The sequence below is a fragment of the Megalobrama amblycephala genome, linkage group LG5, assembly GCF_018812025.1.
Source record: "Megalobrama amblycephala isolate DHTTF-2021 linkage group LG5, ASM1881202v1, whole genome shotgun sequence".
Classification (NCBI taxonomy): domain Eukaryota; kingdom Metazoa; phylum Chordata; class Actinopteri; order Cypriniformes; family Xenocyprididae; genus Megalobrama; species Megalobrama amblycephala.
Genome location: NC_063048.1, coordinates 16,101,959 through 16,122,802, shown reverse-complemented (window position 1 = coordinate 16,122,802; position 20,844 = coordinate 16,101,959). Strand labels below are relative to the sequence as shown.

Here is a 20,844-nt window from a genome sequence, read left to right as displayed (position 1 = left end):
GATGGATGAGGTGAAGATTCCTGGGAGATGAGGGACTCATCGTCGGAGGGGAAAAGTTGGATTTTCGGACATTGCAATGATTTGGTAGACCTAAATGCTGTCAAACTGTCGAGGAATATGGGTGAGTCGACTGTGTCTTATACGTATATATGCTTTCATTCATGCTGATTGGGTAGATATGTTGATTACTGATTGCTGACAGCTGGCCGAAATTACGTGATGATTAGTCAGATTATTTGAACGTTGCTCCTCCCGAATTTTGTTAATAAAACATCATGTGGAGAGAGAGTCCGAATGGAAGGACTGTATATTGGTATGCCACCCCCTCAAATGTGAATCTCAAGAATGGTCTGTGAAGGAGGGCTATCTGGATGTGAAAATAAGTGTCTTTCAGATCCACTGATATAAAACAATCCCCAGGGCGAATCTGCAAGGATTTGTGCGAGGAAGCGTGGACCACGCTCTTGAAACAGGGAGGTCTGCATGCGGGCATTGGGCCACTTTGTTTCCTGCCTTGGATCGAGAGGGGAAGGAGATGAGGAGAGCGGGCGGGTCGCTGAAGAGCAAAAAAGGGAACTCATTTGTATCGGCATTTTAAAAAAATTCCATGTCAATTCACCTTACCTATCTTTGACATCATTTACACCAAATCCCATTGCTTATGTGTTGAAACACAGCAGCTCACCACGTTCAATATGCAGAACCTAACAGTAAAATTAGATAGCTGCAGTAGAAGGAAATAACAATCTCAATTTTCAGCATATGGCTTCAAAAGTGTCATATGGACCACTTTTATGGTATTTTTGTTCACTTTTTGGAGCTCGACAGATGTGGTTACAATGAACTGCCATTATATGGAAAGGAGGTGCATACAGATTCTTTACAATATATGTTCCACTTAAGGACATGAGGGTGAGTAAATAATAACAAAAGTTTCTTTAAGAACGATTAGTTTCACAGTAAAAACTAATTTACTTCAACTTTAAAATGAAGATTTATCAGTGGTTATCATTTTGTTGTTTTTATGTATTTAAAATCCGTCTCTCATTGATGTGACAGCAGACGAGGTTGTTTTCTTGCTTACATATTAATATGAAAAGATGCCGTCTCGACTGCTCCAGATGTCTCTGCTCGCGGTTACCCTCGGGGGGCCATCGCTATACCCCGCGCGCGCACCTGTCACACACTCTGCTCCCGAGCTCGGTCCATGCCGGAGCGAGTGAGTGAGAGCGTGTCACTCAGCAGCTCCACCCCTCCGGTAACTACACCCAGCTCAGATCCGACCGAACCCGCACATCAGATACATTCACGGTTACACAGGTATCCCCCTCAACGTCACTACCGTGGCGAAAAGTTGTTTTAGGTGTATATGTTTGGGATTTTGAGGGAACTTGCTTGGTAGGGTGTAAAAGGTGAAAATGAGAGTGAGGATGATTAAGATGAAGGACGTCTTAGGGTTTGAGTCTAGCTGGACGTACTGGACCCTGTTTTTTCTCTGCGCTCTCGTGCCTGCTCCCAGCGCGCGCAGATATCACTTGCACCTCGTGCTTCGCTCCAATACGCCGGAATGAGGCACAAGTGAAGGCAACGGCTTTTGTCAGCCGTGATTTTGGAAGTGTACTGGACGGCAGCGCTGATAAAAACTGGAAGTGGGGAATTGATGGAGCTCAACTTTCCCTTGAAGCGCACATAAAGTCTCCTTCTGTGTCCTGGAGAGAGAAACCGGAGAGCGCGCACATTTCCCAAGAGGAACGGGCGAGCCCAGCTGAGAAAAAAGACGGAAAAGTTAATCCAACATGGTCTCCAGAGGAAACCAAAGTAAACAGGAGGGACAAGCGCAGTCTGTTTTCGTCTGACAGCACGGCCAGTTCTCGATTCGAATTCAGGCGTACCGGAGGAGTTGACGGTACCGGGAAGAGTCCGAGGCAGAATGAACCCCACCTGATCACGTCCACCTTTGCGTTGTCTGGAGATTCTGCTCATAATCAGGCCATGGTGCTGTGGTCCGGACACAACAGCAGCGTGAGTTTAAACTTTATCCAATGCATAACACTTTAGAGAGCCATACATTGATAATTATTATATATACTTGTAAAGTTAAACTGAGTAAGTGGGTCATTTTATCTGTTGTTTTTTATTTTTCATGGCTTTGATATTCTGAAGTAGTTCAGAAGTAGTGTGGCAGCTGTAAAACCAGCACGCGTATGCGTCACTATTTCTTGTACACTGTTTTTTGTTTCTATATATATATATATATATATATATATATATATATATATATATATATATATATATAGTGTGTTTACGACCAGAGACTCTGCAACCAAAGCGTATCATCCAGTCAGTAAAAAGTGCAAATTCCCTACGCGTGCATTTGACAGACCACGAATTAATAGACAGCGACAACATAATCTATGAATGAAAAAAAAAAAAAAAAAAAATCTGCCTACCCTTAGTATTCAAATTTATTTAATGAATATCTATTTTCCATAAATGATTATATTGATAATTGGAAGCCACTGGTTCTCATTTAACTGCCATCCATTCTATTTTGGTGAATTAAAGTATGTGTGTCCATAATATTCCCTCATTTTGCTTGTCATTATGTTGTGCTCATACGTTCTCTGAAACTCTTTATTTATATTGCAGATTTGAAGTCTTGTATGGAAAGATTGTATTGAAGATTTTTAGTGATGCGTCCCATGTGCTCTGTTTTTACTGTGCCTTATTGGAAGATTTTATTTGATTTCTTTTATTAGAATTCTTGTTTTTAGTCTGCCATTTGCCCTTACACCCAAATATGTGTACTTATATGTGTACTTCCTTACTGCACACTATGCAAAAAGAATAGGATGTCAGAATATGTAGTATTTATGAATCTATAGGCAAGCAATACCCGGATGACCTTCTGTATCTGCTTACAGTGTGCAGCTAGTAGACACTTTGCTGTCCCATAAGGCCACAGGAGCAGGGAGAAGTAGGAAAATTACAATAAAATATCTGAGAATTGTGAGCCAAGTGCTGTAGATAAGAAAGTTGTTTCTTGTGGCTAAATTGTTCATATTTAACACCTTATTTTTGCAGGTGTTGTTAGTAAATCATAGGTCAAAAGACAATGTCAACATGGTGAATGAAGTATAAAGATGCAGTTTTTCTTTATCTAATCCACTACATACTATGAAAGTACAGGATTTCAGACACAGCTTTAGTCTCATTTTGCCATCACCTTTGGTGCTTGTTGCCTACTTCATTAAGATGTCTGTTCCGGGATGCAGATGTTTCAGATGAACCTGCCAGAAATGCAGTTTAAGTGAACACAGTGCAGAAGAATGAATTTATATTACTTTAATATGACTGTCAATTATCTGCCTGCACCACTTTACTTTATTAACAATCAATTTCTTTCATCAATAATCTACTTGCTGCATCTGCTACAGACCTACATCTCCAGCACCCAGGGTGCTCTGCTTGTATTTCTCCATATGCTGCTGTGGTTTGAGTGACGCCTATTTTTTTTTACCCGAACTCATTCCTTTTCCTTCACAATTTTTGTGCCTCATCTGAAATATAAATGACTAACTCTGTCAGCAGACTTTTCAGATTGGCAGGGTAATACCTGCAGAATTTATGTGAGTGTGTGTGCGCATTTCTGCAGTGCTGCTGATGCCATCGGTGTATCTTTTACCAAACCGCATGAGTGATGTTTTGCGATGCCACAGATGCAAACCGAATGTCTGAAAACAGATAGCATACACACAGACTCTTTCTCCCTGTGTATCTCTATCTCACCCTGATATACACACATTTATGCATTGCACATAGACATTTGTTGTATTGGTTTGGCGCATTTGACACTGCTATACATAATGAACCACCAAATTTTTTAAAGGATAACACACTCAATAATATATTAAAAAAAGCTTCATACACAATCATGCTGTAAAATGAAAAATGAGGCCCATATGGTAGTTTCAAAAGATCCGTTTAGGAAATTATGTTAGCACGAGAAGAGATGACACCGGTAGCCTCTCAGCGGCAAGCAACAAATGAAGCCCTCTGTCATGCCTGTTTTCATCAAACGTGAAACCTTTCCCTTTGCTTCCTGTAGACACTCTGTCTTATTACCACACAAGTGATAAAGCTAATGTCTGGCCTTTCACACCTCTATTGGACCTCGCTCAATCCCTAACACACACATACAAGTCCTATTTGCACACTAGGATGCATAGGGCAATAATAATAATGCTAATTTTTACAGCACAGCCTGCCTTAAATACCCTTGTTTGCTCCAGAAGGTAAGAACAGATGGACAGATACCTGTAGAGTATGCAAGTACCCGGGATTCAGTTAAACTCAAGGGTGTCATAGAGAGTGTATAGAAGGCTTGCATGTGTGTGTGATGACATCACGGAAGAATTAGAGACTAGGTGTGTTCCGTTTGACCGTAAGTGCCCTTCGAAGTCAACTTCACAGGGTATTCTGCAATCTTAAAGGGATAGTGAACCCAAAAATGAAAACTGTGTCAACATTTACTCACCCTCATATCGTTCCAAACCCATATGACTCTGGTTAATCTTCTTAATAATTAAGAAATTTTGAATGAAACCTGTAAAGTTTCTGTCCCTGAAAGTCCAGGTAACCAACACTTAAAAAGATAATAAACACATCATAAAACAATTCCGTGAAGCAGCCTAGACCAAGCCTTGTGAAGAGAAAATCGCTTAAATGATGAACAGATTCTTCAACTTTAAAATAACCAAATTATGTTTAATTTCATACTAAACAATGCAAAACATTTATCACTTGCTCACGCTTACAGAAGCAATTAATATTAATTAAAAAAAGATTTATATTTAAATAAATACACATACCTAAAAAAACGACTGTGATTTTAACAGTAAAAGACTGTAAAAATGCAGCGGTGAAAACTGTTAATTGTACAGAAGTTCCCGAGATACTGTAATAATCGCTTTATGTAATTTTACAGTAAAATACCGTTAAATTCACAGTTTTTGGAAGAAAAATAACAATTCATTGTAAAATTTCAGTGAAAAAACTTTAAAATTCCCTGCGTAACCATTTGAAATTTTCGTTGAAATACTCTGTTTCTTCTTGTTTTTCTCATTTTTTTTAGTTATTTCAGGGTTTTATACTAATGTTGTTAAATTAATGTTTACATTTTTAAAAATGCATGATGGTGTTTAGTGTGTGTGTGAATGAACTGTGTGACCTTCTATATTTAGTGTTGTCCTTCTCAGCTTGTGGAAAAGCTGCTTGTGATGAACTTTGATTCATTATGTGACTCTCATCACCACTCTGTTTGGTGATTGCAGTGTATTATAAAGGTTAAAACAGATATGACTTCATTAGGTTGGTAAATTAATATTCAGTTAATGAAATATGTTATTTTACCGTAAATTTAACAGATTTTTTTTACGTTGCTACCGTATTTTTTACGGTAAAGTTCTGGCAACCACAGCTGCCGGTTTTTTACCGTAAATTTTACTGGGATTTTTTTTACAGTGTACAGTACAGTAGATTTATTATATGCACATGCATATTAGATGAAAGTTTGGTAATTTCTATTGTATTTATTTACAGATGTAAATTATATCATCGTAGCTCAAACTCCTCTAATGTGTGCAACTCAAATTTATCTATGTGTGATGGATTTTGCAGGGTGTTCCGTATGAATGCATTTTGTTAAATTAAAGTGAACTTCAAAAGATATGCCCTAATTGATGAGTAGGGAGCAGTGAACACTGAGTATGGACCCTGCCATTCGCATATACAGTCTGCATTTTATGATGGTACTCATTTGGCATCTTGGCTCATGTTGTATGCCTTTCAAACGTTTGCATGTTTGAAGCATTTGCTATATTTTGATGTTAGTGGATTTAGTGACCAAATTGATCTGTAGAGTTCAGCAGTTTTCCTGAAGTGGAGTGAGTTGTGTATGTGTGTAAGAGAGAGCGCAAGAAACTGTGTGTTCTGCTGAAAGCATACTCTCTTAGGCCTAATGTCACTGAAAGCTGAAAGCTTTCACTTTTGATTCACAGCAATGGAGAGGCTGTTTGGCCGCTTTCTCAATTGTAAAAACAATCAATGAAAATCCATAAAGATGATGGAAATGCACAAGAATCATTTTGCGGCCCCTGCTACGCTTGCCCTTGGGTCCTGATCCATATTTTGCCCTCCAAAAGTCCACGTTGACATTTTCTTTGAGAGGAGCCCCCGCCGAGCAAGAAATCATTGTGAAGGTGGTGATTTGTGTATTTTGTTGTCTAGACAAAACAGATCTTATGCAAATGTGGCTAAGGAAGCACATCTCCAGGGGAAGTCGCTCCACAGGAGTTTGATTGTGATCAAGCAATGATTTTAGCATTAAAAAAAAACTCTCTGGCCTGCTGTGAGAGAATGGCAGATTATGGCTGTACAATCATAGGTTGCACATGGTTTATTTTGTTTGCCTGTCTGTCGCGTTCGAGTTTCATGTTGATGCTCTGTTGATGCCCTATGGGAAGATGGCAGTCAACTACGTCCAAGTGTGGGCTTGTGCGTGCGTTCATGTGAAACTTTGAAAGGGTGTGTGTGCATGTGTTCATGTGAGTACACATGGCCTGCGGAGAGCATGAGGGATGTCCTTGAAGAGCTTGGCTGTCCATCCAAATGTCTACACATACTCTAACAGTTTCACTCTGGAGTGACAGCCAAAGTGGTTGTGTGTGTATGTGTGTGTGTGTGTGTGTGTGTGTGTGTGTGTGTGTGTCCTATCTATCTCAGGGCAGCAGAGTGGCTGAGCTTGTAGCAGTAAACACTCTGACTTGGGGACACATCAAGCCTGGTTAGTTTTAAAGGACTTTTCGATATTAGGGCATAGGGATGCGCGGTATACCGGTACTAGAAAAATACCGGTGTATATATATTTTTTCAAATGGTACGATATCATGATTTTGCTCATTTCGGTATATGCTGCTGTTCCGAAGTTCATCGCTAGGTGGCAGTGTGCTACCCAAACTGAAGCGAAACCGGCAAATGTGACAACATTGAGGAATAAAATGGATAAAGCAGTTGAATCTCACTCAACAAGCCCAAAACTAATAATGAGAGCAGTAGATGCATAATTTGGAATTACGTTGCTTATAAAAATGATGAAGAACCATCAAACTTTGCCAAGCACCTGTCACTTGCTCATCCTGACTTACAAGACCAGATCGACAGGTCAGTGTGTCATTCAAACGATCAAATTTAGACATTTATATCAACGCATGCAAGTTACATAAGATCATATCGTTAAGATAACATGAAAGCTCCAGCGTGCGTTTGAACCAATTATGTTTAGATCTCACAACATTTGTACTTAAGTTTCTAACAGTAGTATTCAGGTACAGAGATGCTAGTTTAAGAAATTAAATAAAGTAATCAAATGTAAAATAACACTGAATAGTCACTGTTAATACATTAAATAGGTAAATCCATACGATTAATTTAAAGTTACAAACGTTATTTAGACAGACAGCAGCATGTATTTTTGGCTTCACAGATTCGATAATAGGCTACTGCACATGCGATGATACCATTAAACTTTTTAAATTCACAGACATAACCGACTGTGTTTATGTGAATACTCACTAAGACGGACATTTTTTTGACAATTTTGTGTGTATTTGACCGTTTGAGGTAAAACAACACAATTCGGAATGCGCAAGCTCTATACAGGCGGCTTGAGTGTGTATGTGTGTGTTGTGTGTTGTTTGTTGTATAAGCGCAAAGAAACCATCTCTCAAAGCACTCCAAAGAACATTACTACTGAATGATAAAATCACTTGGATGTTCAAATTGGCAAGGTTTAAAAAGACGTGGGCAAGTGATTTCCGTCAATTGTCCGAAACGCGCACGAGAGTGTTGTATCACAACGTGCTGTAGCCTACTTAAAGTGCTCTATTTTCACGCACAAATTTTGTAATTCTTCTTTAGTACTTCTTAAGATAATCTTAAGAACATGTACAGTAAGTGTACTCAACTGTGCTATTTTAAAACACCATGAAATATGAACTAAAATGTGCTTTTAAAATACTATCTCTGTATATTAAAATGTATTTAGTTACCACTTGTAGTACACTATGGGTTCAAGTGTGCTATAAGTGGTAACCAATTACTGATGATTATTTGATGTGATAATCTGTGTTGATTAATTTGCTAATAAACATTTGTGGTAATTTCCCATTTAACACAAAACCTGCAAGAATGAGTAAAATTATGTGCAATACTCAAGCCAAAATTTAGACCCTGTATGGTAGCCTATCGATTTAATACCGATATACCGGTATTAGATTGTGGTACCATACCGAAGCCAAAATTGTGGTATCGGCCCATCCCTATTAGGGCACTTCAAAAAAGTTTATTCAGAAACGTATGTATATATTTTTTTAACAGTTTGAAAAAATGTGTAGAACATTGCTGCACTAAAGCTGCATTTATATGATCAAGAATACAGTAAAACATTAATATTATAAAATATTATTACAATTTTAAATATCTTTAAAGGAACACTCCACTTTTATTGAAAATAGACTCATTTTCATACTCCCCTAGAGTTAAACAGTTTTACTGTTTTCGGATCCATTCTGCCGATCTCCGGGTCTGGCGGTACCAATTTTAGCATAGCTTAGCATAGTTTATTGAATCTGATTAGACCATTAGCATCTCACTCAAAAATTGACCAAAGAGTTTTCGATATTTTTCCTATTTAAAACTTGACTTTTCTGTAGTTACATTGTGTACTAAGACCGACGGAAAATGAAAAGTTGCGATTTTCTAGGCTGATATGGCTAGGAACTATACTCTCATTCCGGCGTAATAATCAAGGAACTTTGCTGCCGTACCATTGGGTGCAGCAGGTGCAATGTTATTACACAGCGCCTGTGACCCCCTGCTTGCACAGGGAGCGTGCCTTGCAACCATGGAGACATTTGTGAGAGATGCTGCGTAATATCATTGTGCCTGCTGCACCCATGGTACGGCAGCAAAGTTCCTTGATTATTACGCCGGAATGAGAATATAACAGTGTCACATGATCCTTCAGAAATGATTCTAATATGCTGATTTGGTACTCAAGAAACATTTCTTATTTAACAATGTTGAAAACAGTTGTGCTGCTTAATATTTTTGTGGATAGTTGTTTAGGATGTAATCGGAATTTTGAAAGATAAGGATTTATTTGAAATAGATATATTTTGTAACATTATAAAAAATTTTATTGTCACTTTTTTTTTTTTTATCAATTTAATGCATCCTTCTTAAAGAATTAGTCCATTTTTAAATAAACTTTTCCTGATAATTTACTCACCCCCATGTCATCCAAGATGTCCATATCTTTCTTTCTTCAGTCGAAAAGAAATTAAAGTTTTTGATGAAAACATTCCAGGATTATTCTCCTTATAGTAGACTTGAATGGGCACCAAACAGTTGAAGGTCATAATTAGTTTCACTGCAGCTTCAAATTGTTCAACACGATCCCAGATGAGAAATAAGGGTCTTATCTAATGAAACCAGCGCTCATTTTCTGAAAAAAAATTGAAAATTATTTAAGTTTTAACCTTAAATGCTCATCTTGAACTAGCTCTATTCTTCTTCTTCTCTATTTGAATTCCAGCAGTGTAGACACTGCTAAGTGTATTACTGCCCTCCACAGGTCAAGGTTTGAACTAATTGTTATATACTTGCACTAGCATATTGCATATAAAAATTAGTTCAAACTTTGGCCTGTGGAGGGCAGTAATACGCTTAGCAGTGTCTACACTGCTGGAATTCAAATAGAGAAGAAGAAGAAGAGAGCTAGTTCAAGATGAGCATTTCTGGTTAAAACTTATATAATTTTCGTTTTTTTTTTTTTTCAGAAAATGAGCGCTGGTTTCACTAGATAAGACCCTTATCTCTCATCTGGGATCGTTTTGAACAATTTGAAGCTGCAGTGAAACTAATTTTGACCCTCAACCGTTTGGTGCCCATTCAAGTCTACTATAAGGAGAAAAATCCTGGAATGTTTTCATCAAAAACTTTAATTTCTTTTCGACTGAAGAAAGAAAGACATGGACATCTTGGATGACATGGGGGTGAGGAAATTATCAGGAAAAGTTTATTTAAAAGTGAACTAATCCTTTAAACAAAATTATTAATCTTTCATTTACCAATCCTTTGAACTGTATATTAATACTAATATTTATTTATTTTTTGTTCTTTTGTTTAATTATTCTCTTTTCTTTCATTTTTTCCAAGATGATGAAAGATGTAAAAAGTTTCAACAAACTGCTTTGATACCAAAATTAAGTTCTCTAATGAATGCTCATGCAATCTAAAGTAGAGTAGTTATCTCCTTTGACATCTACCTATATTTCTGTTATTAGCTTCTGCCGTACAATAACTAAGTTCCAAACACTTACTAGTCCAGAGGGGGATTTTAAAGCTTCTGTCCCTCTGTTATGGACAGCAAGTCATATCCATTTACCTGCATCACTCTTAAGAATTATATGATCAAGTGAATCTGCACATTCTGTCTCCTATAATTTGTCACCTAATGTGCAGAGCTGGTTGCATAACCTGAGGATTTATTCTCTCAAACCCTGAAATCTCATAATCATTATTAGAATCTACCAGAGCAATGTGAATATATTTTGTTAAACTCCATGTTTTACAGATTCATGTATTGTGCCACTAACTAATCATTTTAAAATCATATGATTTATGAGACACAGTCATTCTAAGTATAAGAATATCCAGTACCAATATAAGTTTGAAACTGTAATAATTTGTCATTTGCTCAGCACAGAGATTTATGTACAAATTTGAGGAAAAGTGAAACAAACAGCCCAACTCTTTTTTGAAGCCAAGGATTATAAATATCTGGAATTAAAAATTCCTTCTTTTGTCATTGTAAAAAATGTTGTTGTAAAGCTTGGCAATCTTTTAATATTACAAGATTATATAGTGGTTCCCTACAGTCATCCTTAGACCTTTAATTAGACTCCAATGCTATATAAACTGCCTCAAATGAAAGGGTTAGTTCACCCAAAAATGAAATGTCTATCATTAATTACTCAACCTCATGTTGTTCCAAACCTGTAAGACCTTTGTTCATCTTCGGTTCACAAATTAAGATTTTTTTTTTTATGAAATCTGAGAGTTTTTTTAATTTTTTTATCCCCTATAGAAAGCAACGTAATTAATAATGTTTCCCATTTTGTGTGCCTTATGCATCAGATGTTTAGCCAACGGTCCGTGGGCATGACATCTGAGGCTGAGACTACGGTGGCTGTAACAATTGCACGCCAAAGAGAATAATCTTGAATACATTTATAAACACAACCACGAACATAAACAATAACCAACAAAGGACTAAACTGAACAGAGAGTATATATGCAGGATAATCAGGAACTAAATAAGATACAGATGCTGATACTGATGATAATTAGTCCGAAATATAAACATAATCAGAAACCAAGGAAACTGAAACAGAGCAGGGAAAGCGGAACTAAAGGAAAATGAACAGAATATCAAAATAAGAGTCCATAACAATAGACATTTTTTTAACATTATGTAGAGTTAATTAAGTGTCCAAATACTTTTTGGGGCCACTGTATGTCTGAATAATAAGATGTGCTCAATAAAAATAAGATATGTGAAAGCACCCATGTCCCCTTCACATTCAAATGTATGCAGTCCAGTGACCTGTTTTTCCTTCCAATGGGATTCACGGTGACGGATTTATTCATTATTAGCTGCTATCCATGCTTTGTCACAGTACTGAATATTAATGAACATGCAGATTAATTGTGGTCATTGTACACTTTCCAGGGATGTAGAGAGCAAGTGTCAGAAGTGACCTGGAGATGAGAGATGAGAGCATTTGTCATTGGTCTTTAGAGAGAGAAATTGTGTGTGTAATTGTGCTTGGGAATTGTGTGTGTGTGTGTGTGTGTGTGTGTGTGTGTGTGTGTGTGTGTGTGTGTTAGGCACTGATGTGTGCTTGTGTGTATGCCGGTGAATGTCTTGGAGACCTGTGTGTGTCCGTGTGTGTGTGTGTCTAATTATTGGTCTGTAGAGAGTCAGCTTGTCTCTCTGTCTTTTTAATTAAAGGCAGAGGCAGCGGAGGTCGAGTGGGTATCCAGACTCTAGAGAACGGCAGTGAAAGACATAGAGAGGAGCAAAGGAAGCCAGGGAGCAAGAAACAAAGGAAGTCAGATCAAAATAAAAAAGCATAACATAGAGGTCACAGAAAATTTAGAGAGCAAGTTATTATAACCCAATTCTGCCACAGAAAGGAAGTGACATCACAGAAACTGTGTTTAAGTGGGAGCAGAGATCACGTTCAAGTCAAAGTAACCCTTCGGTGTCTTGTTAATGATGCAACCTTTTTTGTTTTAGTCTCACTCTTTTTATTTTGACTTTGTTCAGATGACAGCTGAGTTCAATCTATTTTTACCTCAGTGGCAAAACTTTCACTCATATTTGTAGCCCTTTAACCCCAGTGACAGCTTGTGCTAATGCTCTGTGGCAGGTCTTAAAAATAAATCTCCTCTAAAAGGCTACATCCTTTTAAAATGACTAACACCACTGTTTAACATTTTGTGGAGAGATGCCATGAATATTTACAGCTTTATATGGGGCAATAATATCACAGCAGGTTTTTCATTGTTCATCTAATATTTTTAACATCTAGCTTTTTATTCTGAAGGCAAAAAACAAAGCATTTCTCCCTTTTTTGCTCATTCTTCATATGATGTGCAGCAAACAGGCATTATAGAGTAAATTGTCTGTCTTGCTCTTTTGTTTCAGTTGTTTTTTAAACAAACTAAAATGCTCTATAGATAGACATTACATTTAGGCTCTGTTACACAAGGAACACTAGTAGAGTAGTACAAAACCATTAGGGGGTGCAGTTTCCTTTGATTTTCCTTAAAAGAAATAATTTCAGTTGATTAAAAACTACTAGTAGTCTGCAATTAGGAGCATAACAATGTTAATTCAGCTAATTTACGTCTTAAAATATGAAAAGCTTTGTGTGATAGGGACCTGAGAAACACTCCAGGCATCCATTTAAAGGTCGTTCCAAAAGAAGTTTAATACTTTAAATGCAAGGAAGTACAAAAGGCCCATAAAACAGTGGATAAGAGCAAAAATATAAACAAATTCCAAAAACTAGCACTATTGAGGTACTAAAACTAGAACCAACTTCTCTCACTAAATGTTGGATACCGAAGTTTCTAGTGCTCAAGCAGCATTAATGCCTTTGCATTAAGCTCCAAACCACTCTCTGTTTCCCCCCCTGCCTCACTTCTGAACACCCTTAAAGGTGCTCTAAGTGATCCTGGGTGGAGTAACTTCCTGTTGACGTTCAAAGTGTCAAACAAAACAGAGGCTAGCTAGACCCTCCCTCCTCCTCCTCCTCCCCCTCCCTTGATTGCGTCATGAATGCGCATTTAAAATCATTCTTGTCGGTTATTGGCTGGAGCATGTTTATTATGATTCGTGGTCCAGGCTGCACCAGTTTGTTTTTATTGCCTTTTTTGGAGCTTGTGGCGACTACAGAGACCACGTTTTTTACAGTGTGTTCAGGGGACAGGCAGCTAGCGGAAAGTGAGGAGATGTTTGCTGTATGTGACAAAAAATGTTTTGGCCTAAAAACGCGTGACATCGCTTAGAGCACCTTTAAATACAACATTTTCCCACCTTTAGTTAATTGGAACATACTATTTTCTGTAAAACTAACCCCTTGACTCTCTATAAATTGCAGCAAGTTCCCTAAATGATAATTAAGACAAGAGTTTAAAAACAATAAATAAATACATCATACAGACAAGAGAAAAACAAATAGCTTTTGCATGACTGATTTTTATTAAATTAGTTACAATGAGCATTCCCCTCCTTCCAGGGTGTGCACTTTCCTTAAAGGTTCACTCCTCACTCCCCACTCCTCCAACAACAGGAAATAAAAAGTAAAACCCCACTTGAATAATTACAATATGCATCATCTAAAGAATAAGAAGTACACAATTTTGAGGGATGGAGAAGCACCACTCGCTCTTCATCACACTTTGCTTAACTATTTAGTAGCCATTTAAAGTGGTTTCATTTTTACCCTCTATTCACTGGTTCACTAGTCAAGTTTAGAACATAATTTAGGCTATTGCTGTAGTTTTGTATTTTTTAGAATTGAATTTTGATGTAATATAGAACAACTGGTTACACTTTACAATATGGTCTCATTAGTTAACATTATGCATTAAATAAAATGAACAATGAGAAATTCATTTGTTACAGTACTTAATATCCCTTGTTGAAGTGAATAAAAATACAGAAGTCAGCTCCATAAAATAATGTCAACAGATTTCATTTTAATTTTAGTAATATATTAGTAAATGTTGAAATTAAAGGTTCTCTAAGCGATCCTGGGTGGAGTAACTTCCTGTTGACGTTCTTAGTGTTGTCAAACAAAACAGAGGCTAGCTAGACCCTCCCTCCGCCTCCTCCTCCCCTCCCATCTGTGCTTCCTGAAACAGTCATGAACGCGCATTTAAAATCATTCTTGTCGGTTATTGGCTGGAGCGTGTTTATTATGTTTCGTGGTCCAGGCTGCACCAGTTTGTTTTTGTTGCCGTTTTTGGAGCTTGTGGCGACTACAGAGACTGCGTTTTTTTACATTGTGTTCAGATGTTTTTTGATGTTTGCTGTATGTGACAAAAAATGTTTTGGCCTAAAAATGTGTGACATCGCTTAGAGGAACTTTAACATGAACTAAGATTAATTGCTTTAGAATTATTTTTCATTGTTAGTTCACGTTAATTAATGTTAACAAATGGAACCTTATTGTAAAGTGTTACTGAACATCTGAACACCATAGTATAATATAAATATAATTTATCTTGGCTCATGCATCAGTCTGGTTCATCTGAGTATGTTATTGGTATTTACTTTTTATTTTTTAGCCATTAGAAAGTGTATAGTTTTGTTGTTGTTGTTGTTGTTTTGTTTTGTTTTTGTTTTTAGAGACATTGAGACAGCACCACCTACTTGTGTGGAGGTATAGCATTGGCCTTCTCTGGGTGAATAGTTGAGATCTGTATCTCATAGGGTTCTTCTGTGCTTTTATTGTCTTTGAGGTGACCTGGTCTCACAGGGCAGACAGTCCTATTCATATGGACAAAGAAACACAGAAACCACATTGATTTGGATAAGGAGAAAAGGCTTATTTTTTTCAAAGGCAGATTCTATTTACTGCTTGTTTTGACATGCAGATATACACCCATACATCACATGGTCCCTGAAGTCATTAGTCTGAAGATGCTTATTCACTGCTGTGTATAACATGTTAAAAATGCCTGGCACCAATAACTCAGTAGGACTAAAATTGGATTGTTTTAAGAAAATAATTTTGACTTGTCTCTCGGTTTTTATACAAAACTAAAGTGTGTGTTATTTACACATTGTAATGCGCTTACTATGAGGTCATTCTGCTGAAGTATAGAAACCTGTATTTCTGTTAAAGCACTTATACATGTTTTAACAAGACATTGTTTTAAAAACAGTATGATGTCTACATCATACTGTAGACAGTATACATGTCTACAAGTCTATCAACTACAAGAATATTCCTACCATGAATATTCCTTTTGGAGAGACCACCTATAATCTTTACGTGAGGTGAGATAAAGTCATGAGGTATGCACTGTATGTTAAAGGATTAGTTCACTATCAAAATGAAAATTACCCCAAGCTTTATTTATCCACAAGCCATCCTAGGTATATATGACTTTCTTCTTTCTGATGAACACAATCGGAGATATATTAATAAATATCCTGACACATCCAAGCTTTATAATGGCAGTGAGCGGGATCAACAAGTATGAACTGAAGAAAGTGTCTCCATCCACATCCATCCATCATAAACATACTTCACATAGCTCCGGGGGGTTACAGTTTTTTTTTTTATTTGCTTTGGTACTATTTTCACAAGTAAGGTGTACATTTTCAAAACTCTTAGTACAAAAATCCAAACTGATCACACTTCTAACACAGCTAGTCATTCTTTCAAAACCTGATCTCATGCTTTCGTTCTAGTTTTACATATTTTCATTCCACATACTGTAATCACTGTTTCAAAACACAAGATCGTTGTAATATGTAATGAGAAGATTTGGTTTAATCACCAAAACACAACAGTATGTGCTTCTTTCAGTTTAGTACTTTTAACAATCCGTTCATTCAATAGCAAACAATGCAAGATACATGTTTCAAATCACCCTTGTTGCTGAAATAGTTACATAGGCTACAGATGCCACATCAGAAAATACACTTACATTACCTAAATTACATAATTGACATAAAATCCATAATGTTTGTAGTATTATCTATTCAGTGTTATTAAAAGGTGTGATGAATTATGACACAGTCATGAGGTTTTGTGTAGAACAGAGTTTGCTGTAATACAGTAAATGATCTCACTGTACCATATGACTGAATCTGTACTATAGTTGACCTTTAAACATGAAGGGTGAGTTACAATGCAGGTTTTTTTATTCGCTTTGATACTATTTTCACAAGTAAGGTGTACATTTTCAAAACTCTTAGTACAAAAATCCAAACTGATCACACTTGTAACACAGCTAGTCATTCTTTCAAAACTTGATCTCATGCTTTCATTCTAGCTGTACAAGTTTCATTTTACATAATCACTGTTTCAAACACAAGATCATTGTAATATGTAATGAGAACATTTGGTTTAATCACCGAAACACAACAGTATGATCTTCTTTCAGTTTAGTACTTTTAACAATCAGTTAATTCATTAGCAAACAATGCAAGATACATGTTTCAAATCGCCCTTGTTGCTGAAACATTTACACAGGCTACAGATGCCACAATTAGAAAATACACTTACATTACCTAAATTACATAATTGACAGAAAAGCCTTAAAGTTTGTAATAGTATCTATTCAGTGTGTTATCAAAAGGTGTGAAGTATGACACAGTATGAAGTATTACAGTGTTGCATGGTATACTATACAGTTTTTTTTTTATTCGCTTTGGTACTATTTTCACAAGTAAGGTGTACATTTTCAAAACTCTTAGTACAAAAATCCAAACTGATCACACTTGTAACGCAGCTAGCCATTCTTTCAAAACTTGATGGAATGCTTTCAGTCAGTTGCACATGTTTTCAGTCCACATAATCTTTGTTTCAAACACAAGATTATTGTAATATGTAATGGGAACATTTGGTTTAATCACCGAAACACAACAGTATGATCTTCTTTCAGTTTAGTACTTTTAACAATCAGTTCATCCAACAGCAAACAATGCAAGATACATGTTTCAAATCACCCTTATTGCTGAAATAATTATCATTATCATAGTTATCACAGGCTACAGATGCCACATTAGAAAAAACACTTACATTACCTAAATTACATAATTGACATAAAATCCATAATGTTTGTAATAATATCTATTCAGAATGCTATCAAAAGGTTTGATAAAGTATGACACAGTCATGAGGTTTTGTGTAGAACAGAGTGTGCTGGCAATACAGTAAATGTTCCCATACCACATGACTGAATCTATACTGTAGTTGATCTTTACTGATGAAGGGTGAGTTACAGAAATGTGTCAGTCTCTGCCATGGTAATGCCTCTTCTTACAGCATCACATGGCATTCTATAATGTAAAATGATGTTGGGTTGCCATGTTTTATGGGGACTTTCCATAGACATAATGATTTTTACTTATAAATGCTATATTCTATCCCCTACCCATAAACCTACCTATCACAGAAAACTTTCTGCATTTTTACATTTTATAAAAATTTTATTTCATAAGATTTATAAGCTGTTTTCCTCATGGGGACATTTGGTTCACAACGCAGTGTTTACCAGGACCACAGACGCACACGCATACACACACACACACACACACACACACTTTGAAAATTGTGGTTATCATCTAGGTAAATTTGAGATAAATTGCTTATAATGTAAAAAGAATTTGTTACATTTGGTTATCCATAACGTAAATTGCAAATATGTTCTATAAAACTATGCCTATAAAATCAATATCTATAGAAATCTATCCATGGGTTTCATGTGACGTCACTGTATGTTATCGCCGCCATATTTGTGTCCGGTCACAGCTGCGCGCTCTGTTTAAGTCTATGGTGACAGCAGCTACAACTACCAGAGGAAGGCCAACAAAACACTCTCAGAAGGTTCACAACAAATTTACAATATGTCTGGGATATGTGGTGCTGTTAGCCGTTTCAACAGTCATCAGAACTACAAATTTATTTGATCCCAAAGGAGTTAGATCGGCGGAATTATTGGCTTCATTCAGAAAGGACCACCCCACTGGCAGCCAAACAGCAACGCACAACATTAATAACTGCTTGGACTGTAATTTACATAACATTATAATTGTATACAATATTGTATTAAAATATTGTGAATTCTAGTTGGTGTGTTTCGGCGTGTTATTACAGGATGAACAAATTCACGACACGAGCTGACTACATTACTATTCAAGTAGCCTACATGCGTGCATGATTTTGTGCAAATAGCTATAAGTTGTAATTTTATGTCTATCTTGTATAAATATATATGAATTACCCTATATAGGATGTGTTCCTTTGAGTTAATTAACCTTCTAGCAAAGTGCTTAATTTTACGGGTGTTCATTCAGCGCGTGCAGCTCAAATAATACTGTTATCAAAATGAGATGATTTGAGGAAAAAATCTGTTATTGTTCGTGATCCTTATTAATCAAACCATGTGTTCCTGAATATAATACGAGAATACTATAAGAGCTAGTTATTAAAAATAATGCATTCATTTTTTTAAAAAAATACGAAAGTTTTAATATTACTGTAAACATTTAATGACTTAATCATTGCTGTTTGAGCTGCGCACGCTGAAGTTGAAGAGAATAAAAACTCATAAACTGAAAGTTAATTAACTCAACGGAACACATCCTATATAAAATAATTCAGATATTTATACAAAATGAAAATAATACTACAACTAGTATTTGCACAAAATCACGCATATATGAACTTGAAGTAACGTCATGGAACTCCGAAACACAGCAAATAAGCCCAAATAATTCACAACGTTATGTTACAAGTATACGACTATAATATAATTTATAAGAGGACAGTCCCAATCATATTAATGTTTTGCCTTACTTTTTGAGCGCTCGCGCTGAAGCTATATGATCATCAGCTCTGTGGGTTATTTCCTCAACGAAACACATCCTTTATGAGAATAATCAGATATTTATACTTTTTTTAGTATAAGTTTTATCTGCACAAAATTACGCGAATGCACAAGTGAAGTTTGAACAAGTTATGTAGGCTAATCAATGTTTAACTCCAGTAGACGCCCTCTTCCCACAACAACACGCTGAAACAACAACATAGAGAATTCACAACATTTTATTACAATAGTGTTCTCGTTATAAATGTAAATTACAGTCCCAGCAGTTATTAATGTTGTGCGTTGCTGTTTGGCTGCCAGTGGTGTGGTCCTTTCTGAATGAAGCCAATAATTCCGCCGATCTAACTCCTTTGGGATCAAATAAATTTGTAGTTCTGACGACTGTTGAAACGGCTAACAGCACCACATATCCCAGACATATTGTAAATTTGTTGTGAACCTTCTGAGAGTGTTTTGCTGGCCTTCCTCTGGTAGTTGTAGCTGCTGTCACCATAGACTTAAACAGAGCGCGCAGCTGTGACCGGACACAAATATGGCGACGGGCATAGCGGAAGTGACGTCTTTGAAACCCATGGATAGGTGTACCAAATGATTCATTGATTAACCATTAAGTTCAGTTGTATTTAATAATAGACAAATGTATTAAACTGAACGAAAAGAGATGCAAATCAAAAGTTTGATAGTAATAGCATTATGAAAGGCAGTTACTGTGAATGAAACATTTATATAGATGAAACACTTATTTTGTGTTGTGAAAAGGATTCTTTGTGATTTTGTGTATTGTACTAACACAATTGAAAATATGCTGAAATGTTTGAAAAAAGTGCACTTTTGATGATCTGTTGTAAGATTAGTACTAAGAGTTTTGAAAATTTATAAGTTAGTTGTGAAAATTGCACCAAAGCAATTAAAAAAAAAAAACTGTAAATTAATCCTTTTTTTGTTTGTTTTTTGGTGCATCAATGTTGTGCTGTAGATTAGTTAAAGCTTGCTCGCACAGACAATTTAGCCGATGTAATTTGATTTGCCGACATATGAAATGTATATCTATCTTCAGTGTGGCCTTTCTGCAGTTATTAATATATATATATTTTAAAGTTTATTGATCCAAAATGTTTTTATTCATTTTCTTCTATATCTTTGAGAGTGTTCTGTACATCATGGCTGTGAATGTTTATCCACATTGCCTTTCATTTGTTTAAAAAACATAAAATCATTGTCTGTTTCATCTATCACTTGACAGGCAGTTTGGTCGGTTTATTAGAAAGATGTTTCTCTATGCGAAAGAAAATAAAAGTTGTCTTACTTCATTCAGCGCGCGAACCTTTCAAAGTCCATGCGCACTCTCCCGCAATTATGATTCGACTATCAGTCGAATATAGGCAATCTGATTTGAATCGGATTCGACTATGTAAATCCGTAGTCAAGGACACCCCTACTAATGATAATGATATTCCATATATGCAAGGTGCAAATAAAATCAAAATTTTCGTTGACAGCTATACTTTCATATATTGTATACTGAAAATTAAATTCATCATGGGGCATTTCTAATAAAACACAGTTGACTAATAGTGAACT

At 36.3% G+C, this 20,844-nt stretch overlaps 1 protein-coding gene and 1 long non-coding RNA gene across 2 annotated transcripts in view; one reads left to right on the top strand and one right to left on the bottom strand.

Annotated features, from left to right (window-relative positions):
* Positions 1-1,175: 1,175 nt before the first annotated feature.
* Positions 1,176-20,844, top strand: part of sorcs3b (sortilin related VPS10 domain containing receptor 3b) — a 112,091-nt gene continuing 92,422 nt past the window's right edge. The window contains 2 exon segments of the mRNA XM_048190845.1: positions 1,176-1,511; positions 1,513-2,022. Coding sequence (XP_048046802.1) covers positions 1,419-1,511; positions 1,513-2,022 — 603 coding nt within the window. The 5' untranslated portion in view covers positions 1,176-1,418.
* LOC125268566 overlaps positions 14,820-20,844 on the bottom strand; it is a 33,406-nt gene continuing 27,381 nt past the window's right edge. The window contains exon 3 of the long non-coding RNA XR_007184929.1: positions 14,820-15,187. This is a non-coding gene — a long non-coding RNA (uncharacterized LOC125268566). The remainder of the gene's footprint in view (positions 15,188-20,844) is intronic.